General features: G+C 41.1%; 1 protein-coding gene across 13 annotated transcripts in view; it reads right to left on the bottom strand.

Annotated features, from left to right (window-relative positions):
* The window catches only part of DST (dystonin), a 452,383-nt gene that overhangs the window by 115,584 nt on the left and 310,584 nt on the right, over window positions 1–26,215 (bottom strand). For all 13 annotated transcript variants that reach the window (XM_050950494.1, XM_050950495.1, XM_050950498.1 and 10 more), the window contains 9 exons: window positions 25,274–25,450; window positions 18,506–18,629; window positions 14,547–14,755; window positions 11,406–11,723; window positions 11,053–11,219; window positions 9,400–9,556; window positions 8,774–8,900; window positions 6,112–6,174; window positions 1,583–1,818 (listed from right to left, as the gene is read on the bottom strand). In XM_050950494.1, the coding sequence (XP_050806451.1) occupies window positions 1,583–1,818; window positions 6,112–6,174; window positions 8,774–8,900; window positions 9,400–9,556; window positions 11,053–11,219; window positions 11,406–11,723; window positions 14,547–14,755; window positions 18,506–18,629; window positions 25,274–25,450 (1,578 nt within the window). The remainder of the gene's footprint in view (window positions 1–1,582; window positions 1,819–6,111; window positions 6,175–8,773; window positions 8,901–9,399; window positions 9,557–11,052; window positions 11,220–11,405; window positions 11,724–14,546; window positions 14,756–18,505; window positions 18,630–25,273; window positions 25,451–26,215) is intronic.

The raw sequence follows: 26,215 nt of genomic DNA, 5'->3' as shown, positions 1-26,215 counted from the left end.
AACAAGTCCTGCTCCTCCCACTGAGATTGAAAACCTCACAGGAGCTCCTATACATGACAAAAGTGAATAATCCCTATACTTAGCCCCAAAAAGGGAAAAGGGTTCTAGTATAAATATTCTATAATAGCCAAAACATTGTATGATTGTGCAAAAGGTTGTTTGCCTAACTGCACTAAGAGAAATATATATTAAAAAAAAGGATCTACATTAACATGAGCTGGGTATGACTATCAGAGTTCAGACATACCAAGGGGAGAAGGCAGGCAGTGACAGAACTCATTACTGATCTGTATGATCTCCAAACTAGGTCTAAAACTAGAAGTAACCTGAGTTAAAATGGTGCATTCAGCTTTACTTTTCCTATTTCCTGACTTTTGAGTGCTTAACACTACATTAGAATAATTTTTACATTAAATGTCCACCCATTTTTAAAGAAAGAAAAAGACAAAAGAGAAGTCCCTGTTTCTACTACTACCAGGCAAAGTCAGCAAAGACAACCCGAGGTCCGTCTGTCTTTAATAAACTCTGTAATTAGGGCCAGTCCAAAGCACAATAAAGCCAATGGCAAGACTCCATCCAGGCTAAGTACTCCTTTATCTGCATGTGCACAGACGCACGCATACGCAACTTTAAGTACATATGAGTTAAGGAGGTCCCACTGCTTGTTATTTCTGAACATTCAGTTTTAGAAACAAAAGAGCACATCTTTTCAAAACGTGGTTTCATTTTTAGGGCTGAAAAACAGTTAAGTCTGAGGAAATTCTGATCACCAGATGTAAAGTTATGAGCAGTTAATGCTGACCAACTAATTCTGAAGAAGTATACAAATTGGGTCAAATTCTGCTTTCATTTATACCAGTGCAACCTCAATAAAATACTGGATGTTCACAGTCACAGGTGAGGGCAGGATTTTCCCTTTCAGTAGCTGTACATGGAGGCAGAGTGCATTTCCTTTTAAGTGTGCACCCATAACCAATACCATGCCTATCATTGTGAGAGAGGAGATGGGGATCATCTGTCCACAATGATGAGGAGCGCTGGGAGTCTACTGCTGCTTTAGCGATTCTCTTATAATAATTTTAGTGGGGGATCTTGAATGGCCACATAAATTAACAAGTATGACATGCGGCTGCAAGGAAATCACTGCCTTCGTGTAGAGTAAGTCTCTGCAGCATCACAGTGTGGAAGATCTGTGGAGCGATAGTGGACTAGCAGTTGCAGAAATGGCTTTCTATTAGACAGAGCCCTTCAAATCTTATGTGCAAGAAAATAAACTCAAAATAGAAGGGATGCTGCATGATCAGTACACCTGTATCTATTTAAATTTGTAGTCAAAATTATTCTGACATGAACAATTCCTCTTCTTTTATTTTAGCCATTCATTTTGCCAGATTTGCTCTGCCCTTGTTTGGCATATTTATGGGATTTACTTAAAAAAATATCACTATATATAGTGCTAATATGGGACTGTATTGTGGCATCAATTATTCAGAAAGAACTCCCTCACTAATTTCAACAGAGAATTCTGTTCAAAATTTCGTATAGTCCTTAACTGATAGTTTTCTTCATATACAAGGAGTACCTTATGTTGTTCTACTTGTGCTCTAACAGCTTCACTATCAATAGGAGCTGCTTCCCAGCTTGCGGCAGCCTTATCCATTTTTTGCAGCCACTGTATTACTGAGTTTGATTCTTCTTGAACATTTTGCATCTTTGAAAGCATGCTTTCCAGTTCTGAAACCTTTTCCTTCAGTAAAGCTCCCAAATCTTCGTAACTGTGATTTACATCTGACATAGCCTGTTGAACAGCTGTCAGTTCTGTGGGAGGAAGGGGGAAATATATGTTTAAAAATATAAGTTTCTTGATAGACTTCTGTACAGGACTTCAGAAACATCTAAAGTTACAATATCTAAGCGATGGGGAAGAAACTGCAATACAATGAGACAGTTTAACATATTATAGTCACTTGTAGTTCGAACTAGGGCTGTCAAGCGATTAAAAAAATTAATTGTGATTAATCCTGCTGTTAAATAATAATAGACTACCATTTATTTAAATATTTTTGGATGTTTTCTACATTGCCAAATATATTGATTTTAATTACAACACAGAATAGAAATTGTACAGTGCTCACTTTATCTTTCTTTTTTATTAGAAATATTTGCACTGTAGAAAAAGAAATAGTATTTTTCAATTCACCTAATACAAGTACTGTAGTGTCATCTCTTTACCATGAAAGTTGAACTTACAAATGCAAAATTATGTACAAAAATAACTGCATTCAAAAATAAAACAATGGACAATTTACAGCCTACGAGTCCACTCAGTCCTACTTCTTGTTCAGCCAATTGCTCAGACAAATGAGTTTGTTTACAGTTTCAGGAGATAATACTGCCTGCTTCTTGTTTACAATGTCATCTGAAAGTGAGAACAGGTGTTTATGTGGCACTGTTATAGCCAGCATCACAAGATATTTATGTGCCAGATGTGCTAAAGATTCATATATCCCTTCATGCTTCAACCACCATTCCAGAGACATGCATCCATGCTGATGATGGGTTTTGCTCGACAACAATCCAAAGCAATGCAGACCAATGGAGCATGTTCATTTTCATCATCTGAGTCAGATGCCACCAGCAGAAGGTTGATTTTCTTTTTTGGTGGGTTGGGTTCTGTAGTTTCCACATTGGACTGTTGCTCTTTTACGACTTCTGACAGTATATTTCAAACCTCATCCCTTTCAGATTTTGGAAGGCACTTCAGATTCTTAACTTTGGGACGAGTGCTGTAGCTATTGGTACCTTCTATGCATTCTGTCAAATTTGCTGTGAAAGTGTTCTTTAAACATACATGTGCTGGGTCATCATCCAAGACTGCTATAACATGAAATATAGTGCATAATGAGGGTAAAACAGAGCAGGAGACATACAGTTGTCCCCCAAGGAGTTCAATCGCAAATTCAATGAATGCATTATTTTTTTAACGAGCATCATCAGCACGGAAGCATGAATTGGTACTCTGGAATGGTAGCCGAAGCATGAAGAGGCATATGAATGTTTAGCATATTTGGCATGTAAATATCTTGCAATGTTGGCTACAAAACTGCCACATGAATGCCTGTTCTCACTTGCAGGTGACATTGTAAATAAGAAGCGCGCAGCATTATCACCTGTAAATGTAAACAAACTTGTTTGTCTTAGTGATTGGCTGAATAAGAAATAGGACTGAGTGGACTCATAGGCTGTAAATTGTCCATTGTTTTATTTTTGAATGCAGTTATTTTTGTACATAATTTTGCATTTGTAAGTTCAACTTTCATGGTAAAGAGATTGCACTACAGCACGTGTATTAGGTGAACTGAAAAATACTATTTATTTTTCTACAGTTTTACATTGTTTTGGAGTGCAGTTATGTAACCAAAAAAATTCTACATTTGTAAACAGCACTACAGTGAAATTGAAAAATACTATTTCTTTTATCATTTTTACAGTGCAAATATTTGTAATAAAAATAATAATAAAGTGAGCACTGTACATTTTGTATTCTGCGTTGTAATTGAAATCAATATATTTGAAAATGTAGAAAAACATCCAAAAATATTTTGTAAATTTCAGGTATTCTATTGTTTAACAGTGTGACAAAAACTACAATAACTCACGATTAATTTTTTTAATTGAGATTAATTTTTTGAGTTAATCGCGTGAGTTAAATGCGATTAATCAACAGCCCTAGTTTAAACTTAACATAGCGACACTACTTATGAATAAGGCTACGATTTTGTCATGGACATTTTTAATAAAAGTCATGGACAGGTCACAGGCAATTAACAAAAATTCACAAAACGTGTGACCTGTTCATGACTTTTACTAAAAATGTCCATGACAGAAAGGGAAGGGAGGAGGGTCCAGCACCCTGCCCTGTTGTGGCTGGGAGGGACCCCTGCCTACAGCGGCTGGGAAGCTGTGGGGGATCCCTGCCACCTGGGGAGCTCTGGGGGATTCGCCCCAGGCAGGGAAGCTGCGGGAGTTCCCCTGCCAGTTGCACCGGCTAGGGAACTGCCGGTGTCCCCTGCATCTGTGGGGACTAGGGAACTGCAGGGGATCCCCCTTGTGGTGGCTGAGGAGCTGCAGGGGATCCCCCACTGTCTGCAGGGACTGAGGAGCTCTGGGGGATTTCCCCACCCGGGAGAACTGGGCAGCTGCAGGAGATTCCCCCAACGGTGGTGGTGGCGGCTGAGGAGCTCCCATGGATCCCTCACTGCCCATGGGGACTGGGGAGCTCCGGGGGATTCCACCCAGGGCCGGCGCTATCATTTAGGCAGCCTAGGCAATCGCCTGGGGCGCCAGGATTATTCGGGGGGCGGCATTTTGCCGAGGGGGCAGCAGGCAGCTCCGGATGACCTGCCGCTGGCGTGCCTGCGGAGGGTCCGCTGGTCCAGTGGAGCTGCCGCAGTCAAGCCTGCGGACGGTAGGCTGCTCGCACGGCTCCAGTGGACCTCCCGCAGGCATGCCTGCGGCAGCTCCACCGGAGCCGCGGGATCAGCGGACCCTTCGCAGGCATGACTGCGCCAGCTCCATCGGAGCAGCGGGATCAGAGCGGGGGGCGGCGAAATGGCCGTGTGCCTAGGGCACGAGAAACCCTAGCGCCAGTCCTGATTCCACCCCACCCTTGGTAGCTGGGGAGCTGCAGGGGACCCCTGCCACTGCGAGAGACAGGGGTCCCCTGCAGCTCCCGGCCACCACAGGAGGTAGGGGTAACCCTGCAGCTCCCAGCCACTGCAGGCTGGAGTCATGGAGTTTATGACTTCTGCGACCTCCATGACCAAATCATAGCCTTACTTACGAATGACCTCATTTTAGTACACATTCTATAGGAGCTTCTGAAATGCCAAATTTTATCTTAATGTTTCAAACTATAAAGCTGTACATATTTTTGGACATAGTTCAATTATTAATAAAATACTCAACATTATTGTAATTACATTTCATTTTTGAAAAAGTAAAATATTTAGACAAAAATGTATTTTCTATAGCTAAATTAAGGAGTATTGTAATACTGTAAATATTTAGGGTCAAATTCTGGTTTGAAACGCACAAATACTTGAACATCATAAATGTAGCAAAGAAAATGCCTCTGGAAAGCATTGCTCCCTAATTCTGATCATACACAAGTATAAGTGATGACTTTTTTAATTCCTGGTAGGTGCTCCACCTCTTCTCTGCCCAAGGCCCCACTCCCACTCTGCCTTTTCCCCTGAGGACCTGCCCTTGCTCCGCCTCTTCCCCGAGGCCCTGCCTTCGCCCTGCCTCTTCCCATCCCTGCTGCTCCTCCTCCCCCAAAGCCCTCCCACTCACCCACTGCTCTTCGCCCTCCTCCAAGCATCTCCCGCCAGCTACCAAACAGCTGATCGATGGCCACACCAAACAGCTGTGGTGGGTGGGTGCTGAGCACCCACTATTTTTTCCATGGGTGCCTGAGTCTCGGTGCACCCATGGAGTCAGTACCTATGTACACAAGCACCGCTTTGAAAGTGTTGTGCTACTGAGGGAGCTGAGCAGGCAAAATGAGTAGACTGTAGTTTGGTAAGAGTGGGCACTGTAGATCTAAAACAGAATATGGAACTATCCAGGCTCACATACAAAGTGAACACATAACTTTTGTACACAGCATTGCAATAAAATAGTTCATTCCGGAGATGGAGTACATCACACACGCTGATACAAGTACATGCTGGGTGGGTGGGTGGATGTATGTGTTAAGCAATTTTTGAAATCTCTGAACTCTGCAGCTTATGTTAAAATAGGTATGTTATATATATTTACACCACTTTTCTGGAGATATGCATATTGTGCAATGGGAAGTGAGAATCTGGCCCTTCATCTTTAATGAAATATTAAAAATAGTTATTGATAATACTGTTTTGTAAAAAAAAAAAATCTGCTCTCTCATTATAGTTCTGGTTTAAGTTATTTGCATTTATGGTTTACATTGTATTTTTTTTGTTATTGAGGAACCCTAATCTTCTAGAGTGTTCCAGGCCAATGACTAAACACATTAATCCACGATCACGTCTTCGTCACATCTGAGAATCTTATTTAGTAATTATTCACCTTTATTTGTCAGGAAACCTTGTGTACCTGAAGTTGCTCCTTCACCATTTAATACTGTTCCACCTACAGATGAGAGAGAGAAAATTAGCAAAGCAATGCTCAGAGGAGCTGCAATTTCAGTTCTCCAGCCTTTTGGAATATTTGAGGCCTTTTCACATCAATATCACAATTCTTTACAAAATAACAGTTTCAGATATGAAACGCAGTTCCAATTATCATATTAAAACAACATGGAACGACACACAGACATATCACACTTGGGATACACATCTTTGATTTAATTTGTTCCATATATATTACATTGGTCTGTACCACCTTTTCCTGTGGAGTGTGCACTCCCATTGAAATCAGAGACTACTTCTTAGGGCCAGATTCTGACACCTTTACTTACACTGAGTACAGGTTATCTACCAGCAACTTTTATTGATTTCAGTGTGACAAGTCACTCAGAACTTGGCTCTCAGTAAGATGCTACTCATCTTGATCAAGTGTTGTACAAATGATCCCACAATCAGGGCCAGATTATGGAGCCTTTACTCTCACTGATGAGCAGCTACTCGCACAGGTAGTCCTACTGATTTCAGTGGGATTATGTCCCTAAACTGTTCAAAGAGGTCTGGGATCCACCTTGGGCCTGTGAAAAGCAGGAAAATCACGAAGTAGAAATGAGGAGGCGAAGGAGAGTCACCTCCAGAATCTACTACACGTACATGGAGTACTCCCGGATCCCGATTAATGGAGCAGAATTAATGGTTGCCTTGGAGAAGGCTGTGCATTCATCCCTGACCACCAGCTGGAAAGCAAGTACCACAACAGTGGCAGCTGGGGGATGGTGAGAGAAAATAAATCAGGAAGGAAAACTGGTTGCCCCCATAACACGATGATGGGATCTGTCTATGCTTTGTTGCCTGGAGGATTTTCACTAGTACAAACAGAATATCAAATATCTGCATTCTTCATACAGAAAATCATATTATATATCAGGAAAAACACTGAGTTGATAAAACTGTACACTGATTACAAGTGAACACCATTTTCACATTTTTTTTGGTAACACTACAGCTTCAACTTTTATCTGGATTGCAAGAACTACAGATATTTAACTACTGCACCTCTGCCCATTATGAGATCAACTCTGTTCCCAGTGCCAAAGCTGCCATTGATTCAAGGGAAGCAGAAACAGGCCATATATTCACACTGTTCAAAATAAAACAAACAAGAAAATAAGTACTGACCACCTTCAGAAAGAGGTTTTCTATCCCTGTACTCTCTTCCTGCCACACAACCCCAGAGAATATGCAGCATTGCTCATCAAGGGGACTCTTGCATTTACAGTTATTTATAAGTAATCTGCAGCACTGCACGTGCCTGGGGAGGGCAGAGGAATGCACTGGCTGTTAATTGCTGTCCCATTTATTTATTTGGATGTATGGGCAAAGAGGAAAAAAAAGTCTCCTATCCCAGGATCTAGGTACCCTTCACAGTTTATTGAAAAAACAGAGCAGGATAAAATCAGAAGCAACTAGTGCCATTTTCAGCAAAAGAAAAGAAAAAATGCCCCCCTCTTGCCAAACATAACTCCACAAGCAATACACCTTCCCCACTAGCCACTCTAAGAAGATATGTTTTGAAGGTTGACAAGTCAGAGCCTCTTTGGACCATATCCAGAAGCAAGTTCAGAAGGTCAGGGGCCCTGACTGAGAATGCCTTTCTTGCCATTATGGCACTCTATGTATTTCTACCCAAGTTGTTTAAATTCTGTTTTACAATATTTATCTGTATCTGTAAAACAAACCAACATTTAAGCACTGACATGCTACTGTGATGGGTACTACTTTAAACTCTGAAATACAGAGATTTACTCTCTTAAAAATTAGATTGCAAAGAAAAGCTGAAGCTGCAACCTGGCAGTATAGGTTGGCTCAGGAGAGTGTTAATATGATAGGGAGTCCTTTCTGCTCCATGTTGTCGGTTCAGCTCCAACTTATGTCGATTTTTATTGAAAACTGCTGTTATCTGGTTGCTGGTAAGTGCTCTACTGCACGTGAAATAAGCTTGCTCATCTCAGTTCATCTTTTAAACAGACAACTGTCCTCACCACCACAAAGGCTATGATCCTGCAAACTCTCAAGCACATACCTAACTTTACATATATGAGCAATTTCACTGATGTCGACAGTACTCATGGAGCAAAAGTATGAATGTACCTAACTGTCTGCAGCACTAGTGTCTAAATTAGCACTGCCCGGCAGACTCAGAGGTGATATCAAGCACTGAATGGCCATGCAGACTAAACTACCCTTTTACCTCCAGAAGTGTCTAATCCAAGACACAGGCTTATGGGTGGGGTGAAGAAGCTTGCACTTCCACTGCTCATTTTGTGCCTGCTCTGTAACATTAAGGCATGATTCTCATTTTCACTAAGGCCCCTTTACATCAGCCTGGGAGTGTAAAGGAGTCAAAGTAAATGTAAACTGCCAGAGATTTAGTGTAAACGACGGTCAAGCCACATAGGGCTCAGGATGATCAATGTGGTAAACTGATTTTACACAAGCACTAAATGCAAACCCAATTACATCCCATTTATTTAACAGGCAAGACATTTTATTTTTAAATTGAACATTTACAACAAATGGGGTTAGCTGATCATACAAACGCATACCTGCTTTTGAAGCTGCTCTGCATTTGGCAGGGGAAGTCACAGCACTGATTAGGTTACATAATGAAGTTCCTCTGCTCTTCATTTTCTGAATTTCAGGTGCTTTTAAGGTCCATTCCTCTTCTAATTTCTGAGTAACCAAAATGTAATATTTCAGTTTGTTCATTACATTTTTCAAGGAACAAAACAATGTGAAACACTTAGCATGGAGAAAGGGATGCACAAGGCCTTTAGGGAAGATACTGGGCTCTTGGCCTATGTAACACATCATAAAACCCAAAGAATGATATTATTGGCAGTGTTAGTGAGTCTGTATGCTCTATTGTTCTGACTGCTATGTATTTTAGAATATGGCAGGCTGCTAACTCTAGGAGCGTAAAAGGGGGAAAGTGGCACATAAGGCACCTTAAAATCTATGGGGGAGTGGGCATCACTAAGGAAAATACTACCACTTGATGCCTGCCAATTAAGAGAGAATATTCCTTCCAAAACATAGAGATATATAAATGACACTGCACAATATTAGAAACAAATTGAAAATATTGACTTTTAACTTCATGCTGTTATGTTATTAACAGCTACCAAAATTCCATTAGCAATAGTATCCTTCCTTATATACAGTCTCTCACCCTAATATCTTCCAATGATTTCTTTAAATCCTCTGTATTTAAAGAGGGTTGTACAGCTGGAATCCTATCTGTTGTCTCGTTCATCCATTTCTTTAAAGATTCTACATGGAGCTTGAAAGTATCCATTTGTTCCTGACAAGATGATACATCCTCTTCTCTAGACAATTAAAGATAGCAAGAGAACTTGAGTGCAGAAAAACATTAATCATTCTGAAATTGTATCAACAGAACTAAGTAATTATTGACTCAATCCTTCTGCCACTGAAGACTACGAGAGCTTAGTTACTGACTTCAGTGAGTATGGAAGAGGCCCATGAATTTACAGTACAATTCAAAACTACTAGTATAACTAAAATTTTGTTAAAGTTATCTGCTTCAGCAAGGCAGATAATTAACAGTGGAGTTGACAATCTCAAATATTTTCTAGTCAATGATCCAAATTGAGATAATGAGACTTTGGGAAGCAAAACTTATGAGGGCTCCATTATATCCTCTTGTCTTGGGACTTATTAAATTTACTTTGTAACTTATATACATTATAGCGTAGTCATCAGTGGTGCTGATAAATTAATTATACATAATCCTATGCAATAAAAGCAAGGACAGTGTGAGACCCAATGCTTTGAAGATCACAATTTCATTTTGTGCTGTTGCAAGAAAACTCATCAGTGGGAGAAGGGATGCGGAAAAGGGAGATATAATACATAAAATAAACAGAAAAAGTGTCTCTGACAGCAGCAGTATAGAGAGATTAAACAAGGGGAGAGAGTAGTGAGCAAATAAGAACTTTGCTCTACGAAGGAAACTTGTGATAGTACATGTCCCCTATGTCCCAGCAGTTTGATACCACAGTGAAATAACAACCAGAGAACTGAGTGATGCCTAGGTCATCAGAAAGTTTGGGATTTTGAAAAATCACTATATAACAATGTTTAAAAATCTGTTTCTTGGGAAGGCCTACCTAGCTACCTTTCTATAGTGTCTGACACTGTAAAATATCTAAGCATGACTTTTCATACCCAATACTGTCACTGCCATCAATCACATGTGCACACTGAACGGAGACACTATTCCATGGTGTAACTACTTTATTTTTGTGACATCATTTTGACTCTCAGTTCATTTAAAAGGGAATTTTACATGCCTCAGCAACTTGGTTGGTTTGCAGTTTCTGGACTGGACCAGAACAAGAAGCATTTGTGTCCTGGTCTCATTAATCTGATCTCAAACATATTTTGTGGGTATGAGTAACATTTGGAAAATCTAGTTTCTCTGTACATACGGTCCAATCATAATGTAAATTCATTCTTTTAGTTTTCCTTTCATCCTCTTCATTCCAATCATAACTTTATAGCAGCTTGCACATGCAGAACCTTGTATTCCATTTGAGAAGCAGTGCAATAGATACTATTAGAACTGATAGCACTGCTGCAAATATCATGGCAGGAGGTGAAGGTTGCTTTCATTTCTGTTGACAATACCGCCTTTGAACCACTTACTTTCAAACAGCCTACAGTGTGCTCTCAAACATGAGGGCTATCTCTTTCCTAATCAGCACCATGCACTATATACAAAAGCATAACATTCATTACAAAATGTATATTGTATTACTTGCATATAAAGTGGAAATATGTTAATAATTATTGTACTAACTTTTCCTTCACAGTCTCTTCCACTTCCTTGAACTTCTTTGTCAAGGCATTTAACTTTTCTAAAACCAGTGCTTTGTCCCCAGGGAGACCATGGACAGAAAGCTCTTCAAGAAGCTGATGCAAAACTTCAAGATCTTTTTTATGATCTATCAATGCCGTACTAGTTTCCTGCAGATATGAACAGAAAGTGCCAGTTTTATATTGGGCTCTATGATCAGTTGTTCAAAATTCAATCCTTGATCTTAGCTGTTCTATTAAATTTGGGAAACCAGCTTGTTATATTGACTGCGCTACCATAAGTTGAGTAAGTGAGGGCAGAAATCTACACTATGTGTAAATGGAGCTGTACAATACCTGCATATATTGAGACACTTCAGTAACATCCTTTCCTGGAGCATCAGTCTCATTGAGAGCCTGAGTTTTCTTGTCTAAAAATGACTGAAGTTTTTCTGATAGGCTTTCAAACAACTCCACTTTGGTCTTTAATTCCTCCATCTTTGCAAGTTTCCCTTTGTGTCTGGTACTTGCTTCAGCAAACCGTACAGAGAGCTCATTCATTCTAGCTTGCAGACAGGAGGCAGTGGATGGATCTGTTGTTTCTATGAATTTGTTCACTTTTTCATTCATAGTATTTATACTGCTTTGGCGACCTGCAATATCTTGCTCCAGCATCTGAAACAAACAAACAATTATTGTGGAGGGGTTATAAAGAAGTCTTAAGAAATGACACTGATAACTCAGGTTCACCATATAATAATAATAATATAAGAACAATAAGAAAAAATTAAAAATCACAAAATAGAGGAATACACAGGAATATCAAAGAAAGAAATAGACGAAGCACTGAGAGGAATGAAGATTTGGAAAGAACCCAGACCAGATAGGTGCATAGATTATGGCTTGAACGACTTAATAAATGTTTGAAGAACAGATGTCCAAGATGGATGGAGACAGGGAGAGCCATCCTCTATAAAAATGAAAGACGGCAACAGTGTTCCTATGAATTACAGATCAATCATGTATTTACAAACTATGTGGAAACTTCTACTGGAAATTCTGGCAAAAAAGATCTGGATAACACTAGCTTGTAATGGAATGCTGCCTCCTGAGCAAAATAGTTGCACAGTAAACATGAAAGGGACAAAACACCCACCTCACACTGAAAAGGAGGATCACTGAAGAAACAAAAAAAGAAAACTTAGAAATGGTGTGGCTAGGCTACCCAAAACCACATGACATTTGTGGATCATCAAGACACTGAAAATGCATTAAGTTCATCCAAAGATCATTTCCCTTATGAATAAATGATCTGAAACTATAGGGACAGTCATAAAAGAATATACAGAGACTGATCACAAGTCAAAAAGTCTGGTGAAGATACCAAGCTACAGGTTGGTTTGGCTAAACGTGTGTCAGCATCTGTAAAGAGGGGCAAACCAGTGCAATCAGTGGCATATAAGTTAAAGAAGGAACCAAGGAATCCAAGGTATGTCAGCAGTACCAGTATCTTGGAATAAGAGTTCCAACACAAAGAAGTCAAAGAAGAAGTGAGGACAGATTGAAAGTTTACACAGAAATAAATGCAAGGACAGGAGTGGAGAGAGATAGAACCCATTAGCGACAGAAGTTTAACAAACACATCACTTGTAGAAGGGAACCTCAAAAGAGAAAAAGAAAACCTCATTATGAGTTCACAAGAGCAGCTCTTAAGGCTTAATTGCTTTCAAAACAAAACTGACTGACAGAACTGCTTCCTGAACTGCAGAATGTTTTCCGAAAAGGAAGAGATGGTGGAGCATGTGTTGAGCAGCAGTAGGAGCTGGGCTGGGAGACAGTATATGAAAAGACACAATGAGGTCGCCAAGCATATGCAGTGTAGCCTATGTGGCAAGTATGAAAATGAACCATGTTAGTATTATGACCACTGAATCAAAAGTGCTCCAGAGCAGCGGTTCCCAAACTTGTTCTGCCGCTTGTGTAGGGAAAGCCCCTGGTGGGCTGGGCTGGTTTGTTTACCTGCCACGTCTGCAGATTCGTCCGATCGTGGCTCCCAATGGCTGCAGTTCACTGCTCTAAGCCAAAGGGAGCTGCTGGAAGCGGCAGCCAGTATGTCCCTTGGCCCACACTGCTTCCAGCAGCTCCCATTGGCCTGCAGCAGCGAACTTTGGTCACTGGGAGCTGCAATCAGCTGAATCTGAAGATGCAGCAGGTAAACAAACCGGCCCGGCCCGGCAGGGGCTTTCCGTGCACAAGAGGCAGAACAAGTTTGGGAACCACTGATCTAGAGAATAAAGAAACAAATATTTTAGGTATCTGGCAGTTGTCACAGACCGAACAGGCTGGACGTTGCTGTTGCTGTCGAACAGAAGACAAACAAGAACACGTTAATAGATAGTGCCATAGCAGCAGACAGAAATATACAAAAGAAACAAGAAGAGAAGATAGTGAAGTACGAAGAACTATCAAAAATCGCAATGATTATGGAAATCTAGAATAAAGATGATCCCAATGATTACTGAAGTTCTTAGAGTGATCTCTAAAGGTATGAATGAGAAGCTCAAGAAGACATTAGTAGAGCTCTGTGCGGATACAAATTTATATCTGCAGATAGAAATTGATATCCACAGAACCACAGGGCTCTCCTGGGAACCGCAGTGGCGAAAGGAGCAAAATGTGGAGCCACCACTCCCAGGAGCCAGCGCCCTACGCCGGCAGCAACTTCAGCGCAGCTGTACCACCCCAACCCCACCCCCAATCTCTGGCACAGCTGTACAGACCCAGACAGGAGATACAGTCACGCAGACAGCTGCGTGGAAGGGACAGGGGTGGTACAGCTGTACTGGAGGAGCTGCCGGGGTGGGGCGCTGGCTCCTGGGAGTGACGGACCCACATTCTGCTCTTTACACTGCTGCAGTTCCTAGGAGAGCCCTGCCATTCAAGGGATACCGATTTCTATCCACAGACATAATTTGGTATCCATGTAGGGCTCTACATGTCAGGAGTGACAGGTATCATGATCAGTGACCTCCAGAAGACAGCACTCACAGGGAATGTAAATATTCTAAGGAAAGTCAAAGTAGAATGAGTGCATTTGAGCATTTAGAATACAGGAATTCTGCAGAGAGTTTATCAAAACTCTTGATTGCTAAAACCTATGGAGCCAACCTTGTCAGGATTTATTGGTGGCTCATTGGGAATTTGATAGTCGCTTTCCCCCTCTTATGCTTCAAAGTCTTGTATGTTGTGAAGGATGTTTTTGTTTATTTTAAATCCCCATGATGTAATACTGAGGAATAATAACAACAATACCCATCTTGCTCTTAAGAAGAAATAATTACAGTCAGATCCTGATGTTAAACCAGGGTAACTCCACTGATTTCAAAGTTTATTTTGTATTCATTGAAGGATTTGATCTGAGACTAAGATTATTTCTTGAAATTGTTAAACATTATCTGAATTAGCAGGAAAATGTTTCCTTCAAAGAATGCTACTTACAATATTTTTACTAATGATATCCTGAATAGCAGCAGAATTCAAAGGCATTTGACCCTGTTCTTCAAGGCTCTTTTCAACACCTCCCATCCAGTCAAGCATTTCATCCAAACCATCTTGCACGCTGAGGGAACGAGTCAACGTTATCTGGAGCTTCTCATTCCGTTCGTTCACTGACTTGGATAAACTGTCATATCTGCCAACAATGTCATCTGAGAGAAATAAATAGAAAGGAAATCACTAAAAGTTTCTCCTTACTTCTCATAAAATCATTGAGCCCAATCCTATAGTTCTAACTCTGTTTTTGCTCAGTCCTCAGTGGAGAGTTCTCTGAAAACATTTGTTCAATGTGCAGGGGCAATCAAAAAGCTAATGTTACAAACCATTAGATAACAAGACAGAAAATATCATAATGCCACTGTATAAATCCATGGTGCACCCATATCTTGAATGCTGCATGGAGTTCTGGTCACTCCATCTCAAAAAAGATGTATTATATTTGGAAAGGGTACAGAGAAGGGCAACAAAAATGATTATGAGTATGGAATAGTTTCTGTATGAGGAGAGATTAATAAGATTGGGACTTTTCAAGTTGGAAAAGAGATGACTAAGAGGGGATATGGTAGATGTCTATACAATTATGAATGGCATGGAGAAAGTAAAGAAGAAGTATTATTTGCTCCTTTATATAACACAAGAACCAGGGATCACCAAATAAAATTAACAGGCAGCAGGTTTAAAACAAACAAAACAAAGTATTTCTTCACATAATGCACAGTCATCCTGTGGAACTCTTTGCCAGGGAATATTGTAAAGCCCAAAACTACAGTGGTGTTCAAAAAAGAATAAGATAAATTCATGGAGAATTGGTCCATCAATGGCTATTAGCCAAGATAGTTAGGGATGCAACCCTATGCTCTGGGTGTCCCTAGCCTGTGACTGGCGGAAGCTGGGAGTGGAGCACAGGTGATGGATCATTCCATGACTGCCTGTTCTGGTCATTTCCTCTGAAGCATGTAGCACTGGTCACTGATGGAATACAGGATCCTGGTCAAACCCAGTATGGCCATTCTTATGTTCTTATGAGGCAGACTTGCCAAGATAAGGACCTTGGGATTTGTTCCTTGACAATACACAATCAAAAGGCTGGATCTTCAGTTATGGCTGAGGAGCACATAGGACAGCTCAGGATTGGGGGCAAAAGGTGGCTTAAAGCCTCCTTTTGCACTCCCCATTCCTGAAGCAACTGTTTGCAGGGCTGGTCACTGGATACTCTAATTTCTGACAGCTGTTAACAGCTCCAAAGGACTGAGACAGCAGCTAGGGATTAGTGAAGCATAGGGCATCCCAATCCCACACTTTTTCCTCCAGATATGCCCCTATGCTGTCATCAGAGTAGGATGATGATATAAGAACTTGTATACCCACTTTACACAAGGAGATGATCTGCCTTGTACTGGAGTGAACCTCCCAAGGCTGGATACACTATTAGCCAGAATGCACTGGTTGTGTGACCCAAAGTGACCACATCATCCTGGAGGATCTAATTCCTAATGTTTTAGCTCATCTAATCCATCCCCTTCTCTTTGCAAGTATTCTTTAAAGAACATTTACTTGTGCCTTGTCTCCTGTAGTTTTAATGTCTCAAGTAATGATGATTCCAACTATTAGTTAGATAGAGTATTCCACAGGCTAATACATGTCATTAGTGGAAAGCTTTTCCTGGTAATCAGATTTTTTCTCTTTCTTTTAATTTCATTCCACTGCTCTAGTCATAACTCTCACTAATTTCTCTCCTTCCTTAGTGTTTACCTGTCAAATATGTTAATTAGTTGATATGCCCTGCCCTTTGCAAGGCCAACTAGTCAACTTCTTAAATTAAAATATGTTTTACAGTCCTCTCACATTTTCAAATCTCAACATGTGAAATAATCAATAATTCCCCAAGCAGCAAACAGGTCACAATACAGTAAATATCAATACAAGGATTATTTTTAATATGAGAGTCTGAATACTTAATACTTATATACAGTATATATAAATATGAGGGAGTGAAAAATTTAGACATACACCATTCTACCTATATCATCCTAGTAAACAGAGACAGGATGTTTACAGGCCCTCTCCAGCAGCTGTCCAGGAAGCCAGTGACTGTTCCGAAGGTGTTAAGAGGATTTTTACTGAATCTTGATCTGAGTCTGAGCCAGGACTTACTGATTGCTGGGAGCAGAACTCCTGAAGCTTGGAGTGCATGGGTATTCCTTCTTCTCTGATTTGTTTGGGACTAGGGTACAGCAGAGCAGCTGGGCAACACGGATAACTCACTTAATCTGGGTAGTTGGCCTCATTGCCCTAAACAGGCCGGGCAGTGTAAATTATAAAAGTTCTAGGTGACAGAAAGAAACAGAAAAACCTGACCCAAGGGGCTCCTGATTCCTAGAGCCCAACACACAGACCTTTGCAAAACAAGGTGTCTGTTTCTACTGACTGATTCTCACTGTGGCTTTTGTTATCCATGTGAAGGAAAATGAGTCCAGACCTCTCCTACTTTCTAAGTCACAAAGACAAGTAAATACTCTCAGAAAGCCCAGAGATGGTTTTCTTTTTCAGCCTTTACTGCTTCAGTACCATCTGTCCATCTACATTGATACCAGGCCTTCCAAAAGGTATATACATATCAAATATCTATCTTTCAGACAGTAAATAAACACCTAGAAAAACAGAGAGGAAAATACAGGAAAAGTTACCAACCAAACTGAAAAGTCATTAAAAAAAAATCACAAGTAAAGAGTGTAAATGCTAGAGAAAACACCAGCTGAGCATAAGCAAGACAGGGGGTTTAATACAGGATTTTAATACAGAAATTTGTAATCCGAACGATGTTAAACAGATGTACTCCACTGACTTCAAGGCTGAAACTAGGGAATTAAAGGACTAAGCCTGCATATCCATCTTTCCATTGTATCTTTAGCTTCAGATACATGTTCTAATAATTTGTCTATTATGGCAGTAATAATTTCAAAGAACACTCTCAAGTAAGTTAAGTCGTCATCTCCCGTAGCCGCCTCTTCTTCCCCATCTTCTTACTGAAACCACGTCTGCCCTTGAAAAAAAATTGAGTTTAAGCAGCCATTATCCATGTGTTCCACTATAACAGTTTCTCTGTGCCAAATTCTTTACTCCGCTGTACATTCTTCTGTATAGTACATTACTTTACTAAAGAGGTGTAAATTCAATGTTAATCCAGTTTTAACCACACAGAGTTGAACACAATCCAAATACGTTTATTATATACTTCCTGATCCTGCAAATACTTACATATGTACTTAATTTGAGACAAATTAAGTGTTTAAAGACAAGCATATAAGTATTTCAGGATCAGAACATACAACTGCAAAAACAGAAGAAATTGGGGAAAGAATGCCATTCTGGTTTTAATTTTTTTATTGTTTAAGATTAGATGTTCTAGCAGTGACAGTGCAATTGACAGAAAAATACTTAAGTGAAGGGGGAAATGATTTCGCTGGTTTTTAAATAATTTTGTAGTTTTTAAATAATTAGAGTCAGGACACAGACCACTGGGGGATATTCGCGATCCTCAACTTCCCTCTGTTGCAGACTTCCTGTGTGACCTTGGACAAGTCACTCTTTGTCTCAGGTCCCTGTCTGCAAAATGGGGACAATAATAACTCATTTCTCCTACCCTTTGTCTGCCCTGTCTATTTTGATTGTAAGCTCTTTATTTGAACACTATTATGGCAATATTACTTTATTTGTGAATTTATTTTCTTTTTTTTTAAGCACTACAATAAAGTCACTAAGTAGTGGCAACATATGGCCCACTAAGACATAGAAATGAAAAATGACAAGGGAGGGTGGAAAATTCATCCCCTTTCTCCTCCAGCATGTAGGTGCAGACTTGAGAGATAAATGACGGAATTGGGAAATAATAAAACTCTTACCCAGTGTTTTCTGGATTTCATCTTTGTCTGGTAGTAAAGTTCCCCTGGTATCCAAAAGCACTTCAGCAGCTTTTTTCAGTTTCTCTACAGCAACCTGGTGATTAGACACCTGCCCCTGCAGAACCTGTAAAATTGCATTGCTTTAAATTTCAATACCGTTCACTAAAGTTAAAAGTCACATAGTCAGCACACAAGAGAAACCTGCAATGAGGTATATTTGGTGGACATAGCTGAACTTTTATTTATCATACAAATATCTGAATACGCCTGACATGAGCAAGCAAAAAGTAGAACAGAGCAGTGGTAAGGGGAGCTGCAATAGCCTTAACGCCACTTACAAGTCAGTTCTTAAAGGATTGTTTCATGCACACATCTTTATTTTTAGAAACAGGAAATGGTGCAACAGAGGGTGCAACATGGATGCCTTTTGGAGTTTGTCCAAAGGACATACTTCTGCTTTTTTGCCAGACAGTTTTATCCCTCTCTTCCAGAAATCTAGGTTCCTGTGCAATTCCTTTATAAACTTACTTCACTTATCTGACCATGTAGCTTATTCCATTTCCAGGGCATTTCTATTCACTCATAGTTTCTCAATGTTCCTATTTTGTTTCCCACTTTTTGAAGTCTTCAACCACAGTGAACAATGCATTTCTAAGAATATTTCAATCCCTTCTATTGTCCTGAGGATTATCAGTTAACTTCAAAGTGTCAGTTTTAGTTTTCTACAAGGAGTAGAACTCAAGCCTTCAAATTTTTTCTTGTAAGGTAGATTTCTGAGACTGAGTATCATAATAATGATCCTTATTCAGAGCCGACTCTAGCAATTTCGTCGCCTCAAGCACGGCGGTACGCCGCGGGGGGCACTCTGCTGCTCACCAGTGCCGCGGCTCCGGTGGACCTCCAGCAGGCGTTTCTGCGGACAGTCAGCTGGTCCTGCGGCTCCAGTAGAGCTGCCACAGGCGTGTCTGCGGGAGGCCCACCAGAGCCGCGGGAACAGCGGACCATCCGCAGCCACGCCTGCGGCTGGTCCACCGGAGCCGCCTACCGTCCTCCCAGCAACCGTCGGAACGCCCCCCGCAGCATGCTGCCCCAAGCTCGCGCTTGGCGCGCTGTGGCCTGGAGCCGGCCCTGTCCTTATTTGCACCATTCTGAATGCAATTTCATCCTTCCTGTTGCAGAGTGACCATTAATATACACAATCTGCCACCTAGGTGGATTGCAATTTTTCAATGAATTTTCACTATTAGTGATGTCAGCCACACTAGAATGTACAATGAATCCTCCCTTAACCACATGAAAATAACTATTGGCCACACTCAATGCACAATTTCCAATCCCCAGCATTTTTAACAGTGGAATTGTTTTTTAAAAAGGGTAAGAATAATTTTTTTTTAATGGGAAACATTCATTTTTTATTTCCATCATATTTAAAAATAGAAAAAAAATTTTTGCTCAAACTTTCCAAAAGCACCTTCAGGAAGAAACCAATAAAGAAAAAATTCAGCCTGTAATATGATGTTGACAGAGTAATTGAACAACTGAAAAGAGGCTGGAATGCAGACCCTTAATTAGAGCAGTTGACATCACTCCTCCTATAACTATGATTAAAGAGAGAGAAAAAATTACTTCTGGAATAAAATTGACCCAATCTGTGATCCCTTCCTGACAGAAAAAGTTTTGATCTTGTGTTAGTGTATCCAACATTCTACTGACCTTCTGTTTTACAACACTTATCTTAGTCACTGATTTCTGATGTGGAACTTTGCTATATACCTTCTGATGAATTCTTTTAAGACCATTTGCACTGCCTTTACATCAGTTATCAAAAAGAAAAACAAACGAATTTATCAACACAGTATCAGAGAACTGTGCAAGTTTAAGAGTACAAGGAAGAATTTACAACACTTGGCAATCAAGAAACAGTCCCCATCAGGTTGTACTGAACAAGACCTGGTACCAAATTGGTACGAAATTGCCTTCAATCAGGAAGAACACTTCATGGACTTTACCCTGCCTCACTAGGTGCCATGAATCTTCTACTGACAGTGGAACACACCCTGCGTTTACCCATATGATAATAGTCTGTATTGTTTTATACTTATTGTGCTCACCCGTGCCTTTAGACTGAGTGCAAGCTCTGAAAGGCAGGAACTCTGATGCTGGCATGTCCTACCTATTCTGCAATGTTACATACACTTACAATGCTAAATTAATAAACCTTTACGTCCTTTACTGATGGTACCTATACGCACTTTCAGGCAGCTGGAAGAGAGGTGCACTTTAGTTCTTTCCATACCAAAACAAGGAAATCATTCTGGTGCAGAATACACTACCATTTTAGTTTAGGTATTGCTATCAAGAGAATGTCATTGATATACTTCACTGTGGCAGCTGATACACTAGCTGCCATAGAGAAACTCAAACATAAATGAAGAGGAATTTTCCTTGCACTGGCCACAGATATTGTGTTTACAAAATAAAAAAATAAAATAAAAAAATAGGACAAACCAGAAGACATTAGATGGTGATAGAAAGAAAGAAAGCTTGTGCCTAAGGCACTGAAGAATATTTTGAAGAACAGTTAATCCCAGAAAAATATTATCCTCATGCTGCAAAGGTCAGTGTCTGGATAGATTATCAACTGTATATGTTAGCTGAAAGGGGCAGCTTTAATTTACAACACCTGACTTTTTCAAAAATTCTCTTTGTTTTGCATTCACTAATTGGCCTTCTTTATTCATTCTGGTTTGAACCTCTTGTTTTTATTCTTTCCTTGACTCTTTTGAGCCTCTGCACCTCCCCCTCATTCCCAGCACATACTAGTTGAGTGTTCTTTTGTGCTGCAAGCAATCCATGTAGGAGTTTCATAAAGGAGCCACAGTCCACACTTCTTTTGTGTCTGTTGCATGAAAATTGGCATTATACCGGATATAATTCATTTGGGAGTAGGGAACAAAGAGTTTAGAAACAGCTTCAGATTGTAATCAGTGTTGTTCCTACTTTTCTGAAGCTCAGAAGCACAAATGAAACTAAATCAGTTTGAAGTTCAGAGTTCAAAATTTACATTTTTAATTATAAAATAACAAATATTACTCTTTTAAAAGTATGATGATCGTTAAAATATTACAGTGTCATCTATCATTCTGCTCTGGTGTACCAAAGCGTCAGTTTTCAGTGCTGCCATGTGGGAGAGAGAAGTTTTTTCCCAGGCTGTTCTGATGGGTATAGCATTCATTTCCCAGGGGGAAGGTGACTCTATTGTGCCTCAATAAACCCTGCTTGTCCAGATTTCCAACTAAAGGAAACACTTATCTGGTATGACAACTATTTGTAAAGTGCAAGAAAGAAAATATAGGTTCAATCAGGGCTTTCACACATGATTATTAGTATCCTGAGGTATTCATAATTATATTATGAAATGCATATTGAATATTCCATCTGACAGAAAAAGAGCGAGAGACAGAGACAGAGACAAAGAGAGAGAAATTACAGTGAGCAGTTATCCTGCCAGTTGGAAAATGAATGAAGACTATTCCAGTTCAATTATAATTACATTATGAGACAGTTTAACAATTTTTATAAAATCCTGACTCCACCATAGTTAATGAGAGTTATGTCACAGGCTTCAATGGAGCCAGGATTTCACCCTATGTTAAGAACATGCATGTTCTAATTGTCTTATGCATGTTCTAATTGTTTTCCCTGCTTCTCTGCCTATCATGCTGTTATATTTTTTAACTAGTAGTGTAAAATTTACACAGTAGTTTATAAAACACAGAAGAAGACACTGCCCTTGCCCTGGAGAGATTTCACTGTATCTCACAGAAACACAAACATGTGGCAATAGTTTAAATATGCAAATTCTAAGAGTTAAATTTTGCCCGGTTTACCACTGGCTTCTGATGATGTAACCAAGGGCCTGAGTCCCATGGTGACAGAACATCTGCCTAGAGCAGGGGTCCCCAACGCGGTGCCTGTGGGCGCCATGGTGCCCGTCAGGGCTTCTAAGTGTGCCCGCATACTGGCTGGCGGACGAGGATCCGGCAAAATGCCGCCAACAAGCTGCGTCATCCAGAGGCATCGCCGCTGAAATGCTGCTGATTTTCGGCGGTATTTCGGCGGTGATGGCTCTGGATGACGCTGCTTGTCGGTGGCATTTCGACGGATGCTCGTCTGCAACCACGGTCCTCCATGGCTTGTCATCTGGCATTTGCCAGACGAAAAAAGTTGGGGACTACTGGCCTAGACGGTGGGTCACATTGGTACAAAGCACTCACAGCCCAATCAGGAGCCTGGACCCACTCAGCACCACCCCAGCAGGAAGCAGCGCTGGCTAAGGAGGGAGCATAATCATAGTCCTGTCGGGGTCCAGTGATTCAGTACATCCCCAGGTCTTCACTAGCAGAGCTCCTATAGAGTCCTGGCAATGGCTTGAAGTCAGCCTGCTTGGCAGAAGCCCCAGACAGGGCCACAGAACAATCATTGCATGTTCTGACCCTGTGGTGAATACCCTAACTATAGATGCCTGTGCTTGTGTAAAAGGGTGCAAAGTGCACCCTTCCTGTGATAGTGGAGGACAAATCAAACCCTTAGTAGTAAATTCAAAGATGACAAAATTCATCATCCCTTGTACAAGGTACCTTATACCAGCTCCCAAACCTGTGATTCCACAGAGACAGAACCAGCTCCTGTGGAAAACTGCTTACAGCAGAACCTCAAATTTACAAACATCTTGGGAATGGAGATTGTTCAGAACTCTGAAATGTTCGTAGCTCTGAACAAAATGTTACGGTTGTTCTTTCAAAAGTTTACAACTAAACATTGACTTAATATAGCTTTGAAACTTTACTGGGCAGAAGAAAATTGCTGCTTTCCCTTTATTTTTTTAATGGTTTATGTTTAACACAGTAATGTACTGTATTTGCCTTTGGGGAGGTGGGGGTCTTTGCTGCTGCCTGATTACATACTTTTGTTTCCAAATGAGGTGTGTGGCAGACTGGTCAATTTGTAACTCTGAGGTTCTACTGTACTTACTAGCCACATGAGATTCCTCTCATATGGCTGGACAGAGCATGCAGAATTCAGTCAGGCACAGATTGTTTTTACCTCAGTGTAGTTAGTAAGGTCAACCTGTAGCCTGGGGTTTCCCTTAACTAGCTATACTGAGGTACACCAGTGCTCCCTCCAATTTTTTCCCACATACGTGTGGAATTAATTTTGTTATGTGTACCAATATGGAGGTGATATGTGACTCATCATCTCCATACTGGTGCACATAACAAAACTCATGTGGCAGGCATGGGGCCAAGGAGTTCTAAGTGTGGGAAGGGGCTCAGGGCTGGAGCAGAGGGTTGGGGAGCAGAGGGTGAGGACTCTGGCTGGAGGCTCTGGGGTGGGGCCAAGGGCTCAGAGATAAGGCAGAGGGTTGGAGTACAGGAGGAGGTGAGGGCTCCAGCTGGGGGTGTGAGCTGGGGATGAGGAGTTTGGGGAAGGTGCAGGAGGGTGTAGGCTCTGGGGTGGGGCCGGGGATGAGGGGTTTGGGCAGGGGGAGGGGCACCTCTCCCTGGGCCACTGCAGGTTCATCTGCAGTCCGGGCCCCCAGTGACGGTCCGCGCTTTGGGCTCCCCAGGGGAGAACGAAGAAGTGGACCATCTCTCACTGGTTGCTCATAGGAGCAGCAACAGCTGTGGGCTCCTTCCCCTCCCCCGGTCACTGGCAGGCAGCCGGCGGGTGCTACCTGCCGGTGACAGAGGTAGAGGCAGGAGCCCTCAGCGACATCCGACTGAGAGGAGTGGGGGAAGGAGGGGTACAGAGAGAAGCCCTGAGCCAGTGGACCTAGAGGAGCACGAGGGAGTGGCCTGAGAGGAGCTAGTGCTGCAGTCGCTGGGAGGCAGTGCAAGTGAAGTGGAGTGTGTGCCTGGTGCAATTATAAACATGGTACTGTCTGGGCTGGGCTGAGTTGGGACCGGGGAAGAGGTGCCGCAGCAGGTCCAGGGCTGAGGGAAAGGCATCTCTCCCCATCGCAGCCCTGAGTGCCTGCATGGCTCTTAATAGGCTGCTGCAAGGCCACGGCGCTGTGCAGCTCAGAGGGAACTTAGGAAACTATATTGCCTTATCTCCACTAGGATTTCACATCAAGACGATATTTTGAGTTAGTTATCTCAATGCAAAAACATGGGTCTTTTTTTTCCCTCAGGGAAGGTCTTAAAGATCAGGATAGGACCTAATGTAGAGGACAGATTTTCTACATCTGCCTACTGCAAGATTCTTACACTTTCATCTGCAGCATCTGATATAGGACAGTATCAGAGAAAAGGGGTGAGTTTTAGAGAAAAAAACAGAGCAGAAAGTCAGATACAGAGAGATGATGCTCCCTTCTCCATCAGCAACCATGGCCCCAAACCCCTCCTGCTACCAAGCGTTCACACCAGCAATTATCAGAATCACTGAGTTTCCACCAAGCTGCTAAACCTTCCAGCTTTCACCTCCTCACCTGATAACTATGACTAAGAAGTTATTGGCCCCACCCACCATCAATGGCATTTTTTCCTCACCACATAAACCAGTTTCTGTAAAAGTCTGCCATGTGCTTTATTCTTAACACAAAGATTTTCAGATAAGACTTCAGACAGTCAAGTTCAAGGTCAATAGGAGCTACATATATACATAAAATGCAATAATATTGCCCTTAATCATTTAAATTATGTTAGACTATTCTGTCCTTTCAACAACAAGTGATGATTTATTTAGTCTGTTGGGGCTTTTTACCTTGGTTTCTTCTAGTTGCCTTTGGAGGTTCTTAGGATCCACTGCAATTGGCTCAGACAGCTGTTTGTTCACAGCGACTTCAGATGTCTGGAGACCTGACAAAAGCCCAGTTGAGGCTTCTTCATAATGCTGGTATTTATCTACCAGGTCTTTGAGGTTATTTCCAAGGATACCACACTAAAAAAAGTAGAAGGAAAAAAACAGACATTAAAATGAATACTTTATTTGATATGAGTGGGATTTCTTAGGGATTTCACAGTAATGTATTGTGCTCATAAAAAGATTTTGCTCAATCAACAGTGCCCAGTATTTCACATTTGGATGTCTACAGTCAGCCACCTTAAAATGTAGTCACTGGGAGCTACAAATATTCAGTATCTCAAAAAAAGAAACTCCTTTTCTATGTGCATAAAAATACAGATGTAGGTGCCTAGTTTCAGGTACCCAAGTTTGAAAACTTTGACCAGCGGCTAAAGCAGTTTTTACAATAAATGTAATTTAGACAATTACTAGACTAGGTGATTTTTTTAAATAAAAACAATTAAGTTTGCTTTAGTAGTAAATGGATACTTTGTATAGGAATAGTGCTGGGCAAGATACTTGTTTTGAGTATTGCCTAAACCACATGCGGTAAATAAGCTAAAATGTTAGGGATTATTCAGCAGAAGTTTTGCCATGGAGCCCTCATCTGCACAGAGATCTGAGCAGGTGGAAGAGTCGTCTCAGTTGGCTCTCTGAGACCTTAGCTAATATGCACAAAAATACACGAGATGACACTTATGCCATTTGCTATTATTTGGCCTGATTCTGATCTCATTGATCAGATCTACACTGATTCTAGGCCTGATTCTGATCTACACTGGTTTTATACCAGTGTAATTCTATGGATGTCAGTGGGGTTACTCCTGACTTACATTTGTAGAACTGAGAGCAGAATCTGGT

The sequence above is a fragment of the Gopherus flavomarginatus genome, chromosome 4 (assembly GCF_025201925.1).
Source record: "Gopherus flavomarginatus isolate rGopFla2 chromosome 4, rGopFla2.mat.asm, whole genome shotgun sequence".
NCBI lineage: Eukaryota > Metazoa > Chordata > Testudines > Testudinidae > Gopherus > Gopherus flavomarginatus.
This window is presented reverse-complemented; position numbering and strand designations above follow the sequence as displayed.